At 41.8% G+C, this 15756-nt stretch overlaps 2 protein-coding genes across 2 annotated transcripts in view; one reads left to right on the top strand and one right to left on the bottom strand.

Annotated features, from left to right (window-relative positions):
- The window catches only part of LOC100756511 (dual 3',5'-cyclic-AMP and -GMP phosphodiesterase 11A), a 361367-nt gene that overhangs the window by 290323 nt on the left and 55288 nt on the right, over positions 1-15756 (bottom strand). The window lies entirely within an intron of this gene.
- LOC100764157 (ferritin light chain 1) lies at positions 5419-5970 on the top strand. Its single transcript, XM_027420129.2, has one exon. It carries the CDS (start codon positions 5419-5421, stop codon positions 5968-5970), a length of 552 nt encoding a protein of 183 aa, XP_027275930.1.

Raw genomic sequence — 15756 nt, 5'->3', positions numbered from 1 at the left:
AGTCTGGCTCCCAACACTCATATGAGGTGGGTGGCTCACATCCACCTGTAACATCCATCCCCAGCTCAGGGGAAACTGGTCTCTGCATGCACTTGCATCCATGTGGCACACACACACACACACACACACACACACACACACACACACACACACACACACACACAAGTAAACAATAAAAACACAGAGTTAAGAATAGGAAGAAAGGGCTGGGAAAGGTAGAGTAGGAGGCTCCAGTTCCAAAATAGATAAACATTAAAATAATAATAATAAAAGGAAGGAAGGAAGGAAGGAAGGAAGGAAGGAAGGAAGGAAGGAAGAAGGAAGGGGATCTCTCCTCTCCAGCTGTCACAGAAGTACATTTGTCATGTTCTATGGTAATCTCAGTCATGCTGAAATCAGATCGAAATGCTGAAAGGAAGATGCTCAGCTTCTAGGCTTCAGTGCTTTTCATCATGTTCACTTCTTGACCACATGAGGCTCTTATGCATGTAAGATGTTTATGCCCTTTCTCCTATCAGTATGTCGACCGTCAGTTTATCCCTTGGCAAAACCAGGAATCGACTGGGGCTTTCATGTTGGTTGACCTGTTGTTTCTGGGGAGGCTTCTCGGCCAGCATTTTCTACCTATAGAATGTGGCTGCCCTGTGGCCTTGTTTCCCACCACCGCTGGGCTTTGTGGATTCACCACTGTCCTCTAGCTCTCTGCAGGGGGCATCACACATGCTTTGTCAGCAGGAAGGCCTTGTGATGTTGCCTTTTAGAGACAGCCTGCTCAACTCTGTAGTCTCTCTCTCTCTCTCTCTCTCTCTCTCTCTCTCTCTCTCTCTCTCTCTTAAACATAATGTTTTATTGATTCTTTGGGAATCTCACATTATCCACCCAACCCCCCTCATTTCCCTGTCCCTCTGTATCTGCCCTTCATCCCCCCCCCACACACACAAAGAAAAGGTTAAAAAGAAATAATAAACATAAAATTTATAAAATGAAAATTAAGATAAAATACAAATGAAGATATTAATCAAAAAACAACAAAAAAAAATCCAAACAGAAACAAAAGCAAGCAAGCAAACAAACAAAAAAACCACTTTGCCCCTCAGTCTCCTCCCGCCCCTCTCCATTGCCTCATCATTAGTTTTAGTGGCATTGGGAGCGGCTGTGTGTCATGCAGTACACCCTTTGTCCAAACAACTTTACTTGCAAATGTTCATTGTGTAATGTGTTGTTGGTCAGGTTCAAGGCCTCTGGCTTCTGGTACACCATCAATAATGTACCCTGACTGAAACTCCTTTTGGATATCCTGCAGTTGCCCCAGTCATAGAGGTCCTGCAGCTATGGTTCTGCAGGCCCAGCCCCTACATGCTCCAGCAGTTGGGGTAGAAACACTGTCTCAAAAAGGAAGGAAGGAAAGAAGGAAGGAAGGAAGGGAGGGAGGGAGGGAGGGAGGGAGGGAGGAAGAAAGAGAGGGAGGGAGGGAGGGAGGAGAGAAAGAGAGGGAGGAGGGAGGGAGGGAGGGAGGGAGGAAAGAAGGAAGGAAGGAAAGAAGAAAGAAAGAAATGAAGGAAGAAAGAAAGAAAGAAAACTGTGGGAAAGCTGCCTTCCTCAGAAGAATATTGAGGATGAAATGAATCAAGTTATACATAAAATTTCCCAAAATGTGAACCCAGGTGTTCTCAGAGAGTCATGCAACTAGCTGTATACCTGGCATGCCATCATCTATCACTGCCCCACTGGTCTGTCTATGGCATGAGCGCCCTGCTTTTCGCATCAGGTCCACTTTCTTATAAACACTGTATAAACACTTATAAACACTGAGGCATGAAGGTCACAGAGTACTTTTCCAAAGATCTTTTTTCTAAGAATAATCTTCTTCCGGGGGAAGGGTATGACCTTCAATTTCTAGTACAAATAGAAGAGTGTTTTATATGCTAGTCTTGGTGCAGAAGGAGCTTCAAGCAGGATGACTTACTCCTCTGTGCATGGCCAGGAAGAATAACCCTTCCTTAACCCAGTGATCTGTCTGTCATCTGCCCTCAGCAACAGTTTGAAGACAAGACAATAGGAAAGTAAGAAGCATTTGTGTTTTACTCAAGAAATCTGTGTTGTAGACCCAGAGTTTGTCATTTGTTGTTTTCAGACAGATGGTTCTTCAAAGATCCAAACTGTGGAAGCCTGTATGGCAATGCGCCACCAGCACCAGGACCAAAGCTCAATGCCGTGGGCATTCTAGAGCTAGAGAAGAAATGTTGGCCAAGAAAAAGCACTAGACTCCCACCATGTGTTCTAGAAAGTTCGGGTGGCATCATGACAAATTCTAAGTCGAGAGAGAGAGAGAGAGAGAGAGAGAGAGAGAGAGAGAGAGAGAGAGAGAGAGAGCATGTATGTGTAGATTCATTCATCCATGCTTATATGGAGGCCAGAAGTCTACAGCAAATATCTTCCTCTTTACTCTCCACCTTACTTTTTGTGAAAGTGAGCCAGTGAGGCCCAGAATCTGCTTGTCTCCATGCCTCCCCCAAGTCCTGGGACTAGATTCATTGGCTATGCCACGTTTTTACCTGATTACTGGGATCCAAGCTCAGGTCCTCATGCTAGCGATGTGCAAGCACTTTATGCACCAAGTCATCCCCCCAGCTTTGCTAAGTTTGCATAAATTTAGAATCAACTTCTGAGAAGAAGCAATGCACACTTGCAGGATCATCTGAGGACTGTGGCTGACTGCCCGTGAGATTATGGAAAATAACTGAGGGTTTTATCTGGGTCCCTCATTCTGGTTTAGAAACAGAAAGTGAAACAGAATACCTCAAGCAAACGTTTGTGACACTGAACTACCAGGATCCCTGAAAAATAATGACAAAGTCCAAGTCAGTATAAAAAGCCTTGCAAACATGATGATGGTGATAATAGGAGTTGGATAAAGAGGAACAAGAGGAAGAGGAAGGAGGAGGAAGAGACTCCCTGAAAACCAAATTAACTCAAGTAATAAAGCACTGACTTGGAGCTACATCTTGCAGGATGCTGCACTGGGCAACACCCAAAGCAAGAAGATACTGAGTTCCCACAGTTACTTCCTGTATTCACTAGACAACGTCCTTCCAAAACACCACATACGCCCTACAGATGAATGAAGTCAAGGTCCAGCCAACTGATGGTGTAAGTTCTTTCTCATAGGGCATCATTTCAAACTCCTCCAGTGGGAGAATTTCATTACCGCCTTCCAGTTTTATGTAAGCCCCCTTTCAAGAACTGTGTGTAATAGACCTTCAAAGCGTCTCTGGGCAGCTCTAACTTACATAACCTCATTTTTCAAAGCTGTTCATTACTTCCGCCCTCTCTTAGCACGCTCCCACTCCAGCGTGGGCCTCCCGTGGGGGACCTCGCCGCCTGCTTCGGTAGCATGGGGTGCTTCCATTCCACACTTTTCTTAATGGAGTGTGCCTCATTTGAGGAGAGAAAAATGCTCCTTTGTTGATGGACAAGCAGATCAGAATTGCCTGTAAAGTAGCCTACAATCATATCTAGCCAGGATATTACCCGAGGCAGATCAGGGAGACATAAAAAGAAATAATTGAAAATGATAAAAAAGCAATGGCTTCATCCCTATCTCAAGTACCAAAAAGAAGAAAAGGAAAAATATCCAAGTATGCATTTTAAATGGATAGATTGTTAGAAACAGAAAATATAACTATGTCAGAAATTTAGCTCCTTTTCCATTTTAAATTCTCCAATAAGAAATACAATGTTGCTTCATTTAAATAGTGCACTCCATAATTTAGCTAAACATGGGGGGGGTCCCTAATTGGCTGCAGGGAGGTTTACATGAAACACTTCTACTGTCAGCTACAACAGAGCACTATGCAGATTCTGATTTTTTAGTATAACTTTTTTTATTTTTACAAAGAAAGCTATAGGTAGGTTACTAGGGAAAGTATGTTAAAATGTTTTGTCATTGAAAACAAGAAATGGAACAAAATGATAATAAGTTACCTACCTCTACCTCGTGGTTATCTATGCATGAAGTCATTATATCCTAAAAACTCCCAACTGCAGTCTGGGGTGTGTGTGTGTGTGTGTGTGTGTGTGTGTGTGTGTGTGTGTGTGTGTGTGTGTGTTATGGAACTATTTTGTGGATGTGTGCAGGTACATGGATGCATGTGGGGGACAGTCAGCATTTGGGTTCTTTGTTGCTAGTTCTCCACCTTATTTTTTTGAGAGGGTGTCTCGCTGAACCCAGAGTGCATCAGTTAGACTAGACACCCTCCCCTCTCCAGTGCCATCTGGTATGTGAGGGCTGGGAATCCCATCTCAGGCCCTCATGCTTGCTCAGCTGGTCCCTTCATTGACTGAGACATCTCTCCCATCCCAAACTTTCCCATTTTCCTTGCACACACAAAGATAAGACTCAGTCACAAGTATTTGTGAAAGGCTTAAATGACACCAAAACCATTTATAAATGATATTTTCCTTAGCCATGTACTCTCCATCTCCTAGTTATTAAATATATACACTTTCCTGTTTTAGTTACCTACTTACACATATGTATCAGGTGCAGGGAAATCTCTGTGTTTCCAAGTCCCTGAAGGTGAGGCAACAAGAAATGAATGAAAATGCAATGTGTCCCCTTGTCCCATAACAAGACAGGCTGGTGACACTTGTCCTGGCTCTGCAATACAGGTGAGGTAACCCTCTGTACACTCAAACCCAATCACATTCAGCCTTCCCATTCATCATGTCAGGTGGTAATGAACACAAATCGGGTCATATGTGCAAAGCACCTATCACAGAAGAGATACTTTATAAATCTTTCCATTATTTTCTCACTTAAGAAGAAAAATACCAAGGAAGACTGCATGCTGTTGAGATGCTTACAATTTGCATTCAGTTCTTGGCAAAGACAATGTGCAGTGTTGTGTTTGTGTGTTGAGGGGCCTGGGCTTCATAGGTTATCCGGGAACAGAGAGTTGTCCTAGCAACAGTGGATGCTCCAGGGGGACAGGAGAATGGCGCAGTGGTTAAGAGCACTGACTGCTCTTCCAGAGGATCTGGGTTCAATTGCCAGCACCCACATGATAGTTGACATTTGTTTGTAACTTGTAACTTCAGTTCCAGGAGATCTGATCCACTCTGCCGGCTTCCACAGGCACAAAGTATGCATGTGGTGTGCAGGAAAAATGTCCATACACATAAAATAATAAAGTTTAAAATTTATTGTTAACGGAGCAGCTTCGGAGGTCCCGTGGATCTGTGTCTTGCTTCAATAGTGTTTGGCTGGAACAGACCCGGGGACTCCTCTCTGTTAGCTGCCCTCCGCTTCTCAGTCTCTCCAGCCGCAACCTTTTGGACCAGCTCCTCGCCGCCCTAGGGCTCCTAGGACCAGCCAGCCCCATCTCTTTGTGGTTAGCTCCCCACAGCGGATCAGCCATGACCTCCCAGGTTCGTCAGAACTACTCCACCCAAGTAGAAGCTGCCGTGAACCGACTGGTCAACCTGCACCTGCGGGCCTCCTACACCTACCTCTCTCTGGGCTACTACTTTGATCGGGATGACGTGGCTCTGGAGGGTGTAGGCCACTTTTTCCGCAAACTGGCCGAGGAGAAGGGCGAGGGTGCCGAGCGTCTCCTCAAATTCCAGAACGACCACGGCGGCCGTGCTCTCTTCCAGGATGTGCAGAAGCCATCTCAAGATGAGTGGGGTAAAACCCAGGAGGCCATGGAAGTTGCCTTGGCCCTGGAGAAGAACCTGAACCAGGCCCTCTTGGATCTTCATTCCCTGGCTTCAGGTCGCGCAGATCCTCATCTCTGTGATTTCCTGGAAAGCCACTTCCTGGATGAGGAGGTGAAGCTCATCAAGAAGATGGGCAACCACCTGACCGACATCCGTAGGGTGGCTGGCCCCCAGCCAATGCAGACTGGCGTGCCCCAGCCATCTCTGGGCGAGTATCTCTTTGAGAGGCTCACTCTCAAGCATGATTAGGAGGCCTCGCCTTCCAAGGGGCTCCCTCTGCTTTGCACCAGCCAGCCTCAGGACCTTCACCGGAACCTCTCAAGCCACTAGGCAGCTGTGTAATCGCCCTGGAGCCCCTCTCAGGTCTTGGGCCAAGAAACAAATAAAGCTTTTTGAAATAGAAAAAAAAATTGTTGTTAACAAACAAATTTATATTCCAGAGGTCTTCAGAAAGACATGCTCTAAATGTGGCTATGACATTGGCCCAGAGGTCTCTATCTGCCTTCAAAAGCAAGAGGCTTTGTTGCTTGTAGAAGCGTGTTTTCTCAGTAAGTTTAGTAGCATATTAAAAAGCACAATAGATATAGGGCATTAATTCCTCTGGTAAGTTTCATCAGTGACATTCAAGATCATGTGTCACTTAGAAAATACTAGAACATTCTTCCATATTAAAAGTTGTAAAAAAAAAAAAAAATTCCAGACTTGAGGCTGTCCAATTCTGACTCAGATTAAAGGACACGTCTTCTGATGCCCACAGAACCGGATCCTCCTTCCGAAATGCCATGAGAGATGCTTAATGACCTAAACAGAAAGATGTGACTTCCAAGTGTTTTGTGGAGAGTGGCTGAACTATTTGACCTAACTTGAAAGCAGAGCTTTCTTTAAATAATCATCTTCATCTATAGCAGAAATTCATCTAGAATATGCTTTCACTAAAATAAAACAGCAAGCATAAAAGAAAATAGCCCATGTCCACTTAATTCAAATTTCTTGGCAGACTTTTTGCTGTACCTAGTAGCTAATCCACATATTCCAGGGTTTGCATAGGTCCGTGTGTACCATGGCAGGCTTGTTTGCTGACCAATGGTTGGTTATATATGGAACAAATCAAAAGGAATGGAAATAAAATGAAAATAGAAATCAAGAGCATAAGCTGAGCATGGTGGTGTATGCCTGTAACCCCACCATGTGGGAGGTGGAGGCAGGAAGAACTGGAGTTCAAAGTCATCTTCAGCTGCACAGGGAGTTCAAGAAGAGCCTAGGCTGCATAGACACTGAGGGAAGGAGGGAGGGAGGGAGGGAGGGAGGGAGGGAGGGAGGGAGGGAGGGAGGGAGGGAGGAGGGAGGGAGGGAGGGAGGGAGGAGAGAAATACAGTCAAAAAATTATAACTTTTAAAAGTTGCAGTATTGAAGATAAGATCCAAGTGAGTTGATATGCAGCTATTGGCTTTATAAATTAATGCAATTTTCTGAAGACAGTACAGATGAAACTTATCAAAGCCTAAAAAATAAGTATTTCCACAATAAGCACATGAGATGCTCAGCACCATCAACCATCTGGGTCAGACAAAACCACTCTGAAGTGCTACTGCCTAACCACTGGGGTATCTGCAATGGAGCCGACAGGGAGTATTGGTAAGGATGAGGAGGCAGTGTCATCATACAGTGCCAGTGAGCATGTAAAATGGTATGGCTGTTTTGCAAAAACAACCCTACAGTAGTTTCTCAAACTACTAAACAGAATTTTAGCATAAAGCCTAACAAATCCAATTCCAGGAATATATCTAAGAGGAATAAAATCACCTTTGAAAAAACCTGTATGTTTATTCTAGCATAATTCATAATAATAAAAAGGGAATAATCTAAATGTTCACTAACTGATGAATGAGTAAATAAATGTCCTATATCAATATAATGAAATATGATCAGCCTTAGAAAGAAATAAAGTACTAATACACTACAGCAAGGATGACTCTTGAAATGTTATGTAAGTAAAAGAAGTTAGCTGCCAAGGACCCCATGTTGTATGGTTCTCTTTGTAGGAGCTATTCAAAACTATGCAAATCCATACAGACAGAAGGACAATGATAGGATGAAATACTAGGGAAAATGGGAGAAAGTGGGAGTAATTTGCTAATGAGTGCAGGGCATAGGGGGTGAAATGCCTTAAAAATGTGTGTTGATAGCCACAAAACTGTGCAAATGTACTAATGGCCATTAAATTGTAGGTGGGTGAGTTATATGGTATGTGCATTATATCTCAATAAAGTGACTTTTTAAATTAATTTCAAACCTCTTGACCTAACAGTTAGTTTGAATCACATAGAGCTGCAGGAATTGGTTCATTTCTGTTCTATGACACATATCTTCAATAGCCTAATAGCTATCCTAAGGCAAGGTCCAAGATTTATTTATTCGTTAAGAGGCTAATAGTAATTTTATAATAATATGACTTTGAAAACAGCCTAAATGCTAAGAAACAAAATGATTAAACAAACTTGTATAATTATACAGTAGAAAATGATGTAATCATTTAAATCAGACATTTGAAGTATTTCTTAAAATATGATAAAAAGTACTCCATATACTATGCACAAATTTGGGAACATTTATATAGGTAGTAATAAAGACAGGGACATTCATCAAGAACAAAAGCAACAGATTTTCAGGAAGAGATTTATGGCTGATATAAATTTTGCATTTTTGTAGTTTTCAAACTTTCTACAACAAATTTATATAACTTTTGTACTTAGAAAATGACCTTATAAAAAGGAAAACATTGAAAAGAGATATGCAGTTCAAAGACGGGTAAATGTACTTGATTTCCAACAAATTCCATTTAAAGTAAAAAATAATTTGAGTTTTCCAAAATTTATTCCAGGCAAGACTGGAATCATGCAGAGAGTCCTTGTCTCCAAGGAGAAAGAGAAGGAAATGGAGGAGAAGGAGGTGGAAGAAGAGGAGGTGGAGGAGGAGGAGGAGGAGGAGGGGAGGAGGAGGAGGAGGAGGAGGAGGAATAGGAGGAGGAGGAGGAGGTGGTGGGAGGGAGGGGGAGAACCTGCAGAAATTCAAGAATTTCAGCATTCCAAGACCGAAAGAAGCAACCTTGTGTTTATCCAGACAATAACACTAAGCTAGTTATTCAATGACAGTTGTCTGCCTCAGTTTGAAATCTCCAGGAAATAAGAATACACAGCACCTGCTCTGGTTCCTTAATAACAATTCTTCCTGCCAACAAGCTCTTATTTATTTCTAATCTGCAACTGTAGAACATTCTTTCTCGTCTAAGCCCTGCACAAGTTTGGGACCATGTTTGTAAGACAGTTATCTATTGTTTTGGGCTCTTAGACATGGCTTGACTATTTCACGTCATGGTAGCCACTAAGTGTTGTTAGGGTTTATTAGCTCCCCTAGTATTAGATGGCCTAACTCTGCCAAATCTGCCATAACCTTGACTATTTAGCTCCATAGTATGTGTCCCAGTCATGTCAAGTTATGATCAATCAGACCCTTATTTCCTCCACCTGAGTGACCATAGCTAATATTGTGATTAGAAAGTGATATTCACAGGAAAATGCACAAGGATTGCTGTGAGACAGACACAGCAATCAAGCACACTTAGGTGCTGGAGAGACTACGTGCTCAGTGGTCAATAACGCAAGCCTGGAGGGTGGAGAGACTGCTCAGTGGTTAGGAACACTCATCACTCTTAATACTGCATTGGAGAGTTCAGTTTCCAGCACCCACACTGGGAAGCTCATAACTACCCAAACTCCAGCTCCAGTAACTCCAATGCCATTTTTTAGCCTCTAAAGGTGGGCACACACACACACACACACACACACACACCACAGACAAAATCTATGCACAAAAATAAAAATAAAATAAAGCACAAAAAGTAAAGCAAGTTTGGTTCAAAAGGTTGCCTAGAGAGACACACTTTAAGTGAGCTCCTGAAATAAAGAGAAAAGAAAATGAATTGAATTGAATTTATTACAGTTTTCTAGATTTTCTTACTATCATCATGTATATATTATTGTGGGCAGGTGCATGCCACTGCTTACATGCAGAGGTTAGAAGTTTACATATCGGGTTTTCCCCTTCCGTCTTTACATAGATTCCAGGGGTTGCAGATAACCTCACATTAGCCATCATTGGATGGCAGAATATTTTCTGTGAGACTGTCAATCTACCTGCATCCCAAGCCTCCAGAGCACAGCCTGCACTATTTAGACACCATCCATTTTGTCTAATCAGAGGATTGATTTTTATTTGTTTTTTAATATTTGATCATTTATGTTTTAACAAATTGTTAGTCAAAATTCAGCTGCAATTATTTGGAGCTACTGCGGGGGGGGGTGGAGCTAAAATGTAAAATATTAAGGATCATGATGAAGGATAAATCAGAGTGCTTTTTTCTGGACCTACTGAGGTCTAATAATGGGATTTGACTTAAGCTTTGAAAGACAAGTGGAGATCAGGGTACCCTGTAGTTCACGGAGAGCATAAGCAAAAGTATGGCCTTGGGGATCCAAGACATCATAACAAAAACTCAAAGTATTGAGGTCTTCATTGAGTGCTAGCCCATAAGCTGCACTCTGACAGACACACTTGCTTTCTTACTCCGAGGTAGATTCTGACTAAGAAAGAGGCAGAGAGTACACCCAGGAGCCCACAGAAGTATTTTTCCAACAGGAAGAGAAATCCAAAGTTCACCCTGAGTTCTGACAGGAATGTGTTTGGAAATAACTTTCTTGCAAATCTTGGTTATTTCTGGAACTTTTGATCATATACCATCCAGGGGATGCATAGACCATGAATGAATTGGCCACTGACACTCTGACAATGACTATCTGGACCCTGGACAATCACCATTAAAATGCAAATAGTATCATGACTAGATCATGGTTCAAATGTAGATAAAATAGTAACAAGCTATGGGATTTGATCCAATTTTTCCCAGATTAATATCTTATTGATCAAATACAACTTGAAACCATAAGCCATCTGCCAGGACATTTGAGTCCTGTTTTGCTGAACACTAATATTTAATCATAATTTTATGGCAACATGTTCAAAAAGCTTAGCTGGGATGTAACAAAAAAGTGAAAATAATGGATGAGTATGCAGGGGACATTTCTTACAATCAGTTGATACACTGCTCCTTTGGTATTTAAGCATCTTAAAAGCAACGGAATATTAGCAGAAAACAGTACACACTCCTGGCAGAGGCATTACACTGTGTCTCTGTAGATTGGCAGTTCTCAACCTGTGGGTTGCATCCCCCTTTCACAGGGGGTCACCTAAGACTTTTGAAAAACATGGATATTTATATTACAACTCATAACAGTATCAAAATTACAGCTAAGAAGTAACAATAAAAACCATTTTATAGTTGGGGGTCCACACAGTGTGAGGAACTGTATTAAAGGGTCACAACATTAGGAAGGTTGAGAACCACTGCTGTAGATCAATAGTTTGTAAAACTAAGTGTTTGAAAGGGTCTTTTAGGTAGCATCTTCTACAGAAACTATTCAGAAGATGAAGAAGAAATTCATCTTTGTTCTCAGGAAGTTAGTTGCTTTATTAAAGTAACTAGTTGTTTGGGAGTTGGCTATAATGTTAAAACTGCAATCTTGCAGCCATGTTTAAAGATATTGGCATTAAAAAGAAATCAGTCATATGCCAGCCAACTCCCATGTTGGTAGCCTGTGTGAATTGCATTTGTCTTTCTGAGACCACCAACCTGTCACTTCTTCGGTATAATGAATTCAACATACCCCTCCTCAACACAATGAACCTGATGTCTCTTGTACCTTTGATATTTCATAGCTGCTAAATACCATCCTCACAAACAGAAAGAGTTTTGAAGTGTAAGGCCTTCAATGGCTAACGAAACCCTCGCCATTATCTGTCTCTGAGTCTCATGCTTATGTCTCACAGTAAACGCAAGCCTCTACAGAGACTCATTAGAGCCATCCGGGCACCCTCCTCAATGCCAGTTGGCATGGTAGCACTACCAGTAACAAGTTCTGGACTATGGCCAGTCCCCAGCAGCTGAGCTCTGTTGGAAGCATCCCAGTTCCAAAGGATGTCAGCATGACGAACTATCAGGATAGCGGAATGCCCTGAATTATGAGATGGGAGGGGGTTCTTACCACAGGCTAAGAACCATAACAGCAACCAAAGTAGAACTTCAGGCTATGACTGTTACACATCTGCCATCGGGAAGCAACTGCACTAGACATGTTCTGCTTTATTCAGTGTGACAAGAGGCGACACCTTTGCTACCCAAGTGTGGACAGCCCAAAAGGATGAAGAAGCGCCTATGCTCACTGTCATTTCCTAGTTGTCATGATGGTGAGCCCAAATGTCTTAATAGATCAACAAGTATTGTTTCTATCCAACTCATACTTTTATTCTGCCAAAATAATGCCTCCCTTTACCCCCTTTGAATAACAAAGTGATAAGTTAATTAGACGTGAAAACTCCTATCATACCACCTATATCAGATATCTTATGCATATCCCCAGAAAACAGGAACATTTGCTTAGAACACATGTACTGAACCAGAAAATTCCAATCATCCCTTCTACGTGGCCTCCCTTTATGTGCACTTCCAGCATAAATTACCAAACTAGTAATTTGCCAGTGTGTAGCTGAAATGATTAATATATGCATATGGGAGACTGGAATTCACACAAAACTCTCACTGCTGCAAATTAAATTCTTGCTAATTATCTAAGACTTTTAAAGAGCGTGATATCATTAAAGCCACTGAAAGGAAAGCTTTAGCATAGGGCTGGATGACCTCTGTCAGGGGACGATCTCTGCACCAGAAGAAGACAAGCACCAATGACCTTTCCAAGGTCTCCCAACAATTATCATGTGACACCACTGAGTCACAGGCATGGGACTCTCAAGAAACAAAATACATTCCTGCTCACTGTGACATCAGGTACACGAATATCTGTAAATGGATATAATACATTTAATTTTTAATGTATATCAAAAGTATTTCCTGACTTTCATATATCAAAGTGTTTTAAAATTGTGCCATATATATGACTTGAAATCTTTAAAAAAAAAAAAAACAACAGAATTTTAAGGGGCCGGAGAGATAGCTCAGTGGTTATGAGCACTGATTGCTCTTTCAGAGGTCCTGGGTTCAATTTCCAGCACACACAAGTCAGCTCACAACTGTCTGTAACTCCAGTTCCGGTGGACCCAACACCCACAGGAAAACACCAATGCATATAAAATAAAAATAAATAAATTGTTAAGAAGTGGAATTTTGAGATAAGGGGATAAAAATAATATTATGCTAATTGCACAGTAAATTTACCACTGCAAGGTAGTTGCAGCATGCCCACTGATGAGGGTTACCTGAACACTTAGTATCATCTGTTTCACTCCTCACAGCAACCTTGTGAGGAAGGTTGTGAGGCTCAGAAGGACCAGGCAAGGTGTCCAAGCTCACTCAGCTAAGGTGCAAATACTTGAGTTGTCTTGGAAGGATTCTGACTCCAGAACCTCCTACCAATACTCAGAACAAGCCTTCCTTTTGTTCCCTGTTGTTTGCCTGTGGGCAAGTCAGAAATTACAGGTGCATCTGGACTCCAAAGGGATTGTATTTGGGGTTTTTGTTTGTTTGGTTTTAAGATTTTTACTTTTAAACATATGTGTCTGGGTGTGAATTAACACACATGAGTGCGGTACCCATGGAGGCTGGAAGAGGGCATCAGATTCCCTGGAGCTGGAGTTACAGGTGGTGAGCCACTATGTGGATGCTAGGGACTGAACTTAGATCCTCTGCAAGAGCAATACTCACTGTTAACATCTGGGTCATCTCTCCAGCCTGCTGCTGGACCTTATATTCTCTCTGAATGTGAAAGGAGGTTGTCTGAAGCCTGCCTAAAAGAGCAAGGGAAACTAACCTTGGTTTTTAAATGTGAATTGATCAAAGTCAGCAGGGCACTAAGACCATGGGCTTGTCCAATAGTGGCACCACTGTAAATGAGTTCAGAGTTTTTGAAAGCTTCTGACAGCACAGACTTGGTTGCCTTTTGACTTTGGAGTTCACCACAAGGAAATGACAGGAAAGCAAAAGGAAATATGTTCAAGACTATATTCAACTTGTTCACATACTTATAGGCTTCAAAAACCAGAACTTGAAGACATCAAGACATATGAATCATATTATGCAGTATGGTACATATATACACACATGTAGGGAAAGTACCATGACCCAGAATGAATTAGTTTACAGGTGGAAACACCCTGAATTAAAGACAGAGAAACAAGATTATGTAGAACAAAGAAAATTAGTTTATAATCACTTCAAGTGGAAAATATAGAATATATTCACATGGGGACAAATATGGTAGAAACAAATTTATGTTTAAATTATATAGAGAGAACTCGAGGCTGATCAAGGTGGTACACTTGTTATATTCAGGAGGCAGATGCAGTAGGTTTGCCACAAGTTTGAGACCAGCCTGGTCAATATAGCAACTTCAGGCCAGCTAAGGAAACATAATGAGAACTTATCTCAAAACTAAAATAAGAAGTAGACTACAAACTAGTATAAAGATAATCTTAAAGAATGAAGTAAAAACAGTGTATTCATTAGTAGTGATACAAGAAAACCATGAACTCATAATGAGACCACAGTGACAGAGGAGTACCTGGCATATAGACTGCACTAGTCAAAACTTCTGTTTAATGAAAATGGGCAATTGGCTGAGATCATGCTAAGAGGAAGTCAGCTGCCACCACTTGCATCTGACAGTCTGAAAGGGGCAGGATCAGCATATTCTACAGTGAAAGCAGGAGGAGAGTTACACATGCTTTGATTTGAACTTTTGGCATGAGAATACCAAAGGACAGATACTGCAACACCTTGGCCTTAGATGATAGCTTAGGGAGCTTCTTATTGACTGTGAGTTGGAAAAAGCCAGAGTCTTCCTGGTCCCCCACCCCCAGGCTGGCCACTGATGAGGGTGGGTCTGACCTACATAGTCATGAATGGTCTGGTCTTTTCCGGTTTGTATATGGAACCACTCCTTGTGTGCTACAGACTTGTAATAGAATATGCAGCTAAAGAGCAGCCAGCTTACAGAGGAGGCAGCTTGAGGAAGGGCTGAGCTTCTATTCCCTCTGACTGCATGTTCCTCTTGTCACCTCTACAAACTCAGCAACCTGGAAGTTCCAATGAATAGAAACTTAGAGACAAGTTATAGGGAGGTAAATTTTCACTGAGCCCTGCTGTCGGTGTACCAGGGGGCCTCTCATGAGGACCCCTGTGAGTTAAGTGCTCTTCCAGCTGGTTTCCCTGTACCCTCTCATGGAATCCCCCTCTGGCCCTATAAGACAGTGGTACCAAGATATAGATGAAGTAATTTCAGTGCAAATATCGCTGTAAATATCACTTGGGCATCTGTAAAGCCCCATTATCATTCCTCCTTTGGCAGAGACAGCAAGATTGTATTCTTTTCCATCAAGCATTTCTAGAATTTATTTTCCACTTTTTTCCTAACCATGTCTTTTGGATGCACAATACATAGAATCCTTGCAAGAAGAAACCAACCCAGGCTAGAAATTGTGGACATAAAGTATTTTATAACTGTGTCAACTAGATGGACATACTCTGCCTGCCCTGACTGATAAAACTCCAAATAGTAAAAATACTATATGGGTTTTTTAAACATACTTGAAGACAAAATTATACTATGGGCACATGAAGTAATTTTAGAAGAGAAAATCAGAAATTTGGGAACAAGAAAATAGGATTGACTCTAGGAGATCATCTGAGGATAAGTGACAAACACAAAAGAAAATTTTAAACCTCTATGAAATGTTAGATGTAGAAATTTTAGCTTACACTTGCCTAGCATTTCACATTTTACAGAGTTTGATGTTATGACCTTATTTAATTCTCATGCCACATAGTGAGAGATACCACAACTGACCGGTCAGGTAGCTGAGGAAGATCCCCTGGCTTTCCGAGTGTGCCTGTTTGTCATCCACCAAGGT

This window comes from Cricetulus griseus, chromosome 6 (assembly GCF_003668045.3).
Source record: "Cricetulus griseus strain 17A/GY chromosome 6, alternate assembly CriGri-PICRH-1.0, whole genome shotgun sequence".
Lineage (NCBI taxonomy): Eukaryota > Metazoa > Chordata > Mammalia > Rodentia > Cricetidae > Cricetulus > Cricetulus griseus.
The sequence above is the reverse complement of the archived record's forward strand: the minus strand, read 5'-3'. Positions and strand labels throughout refer to the sequence as shown.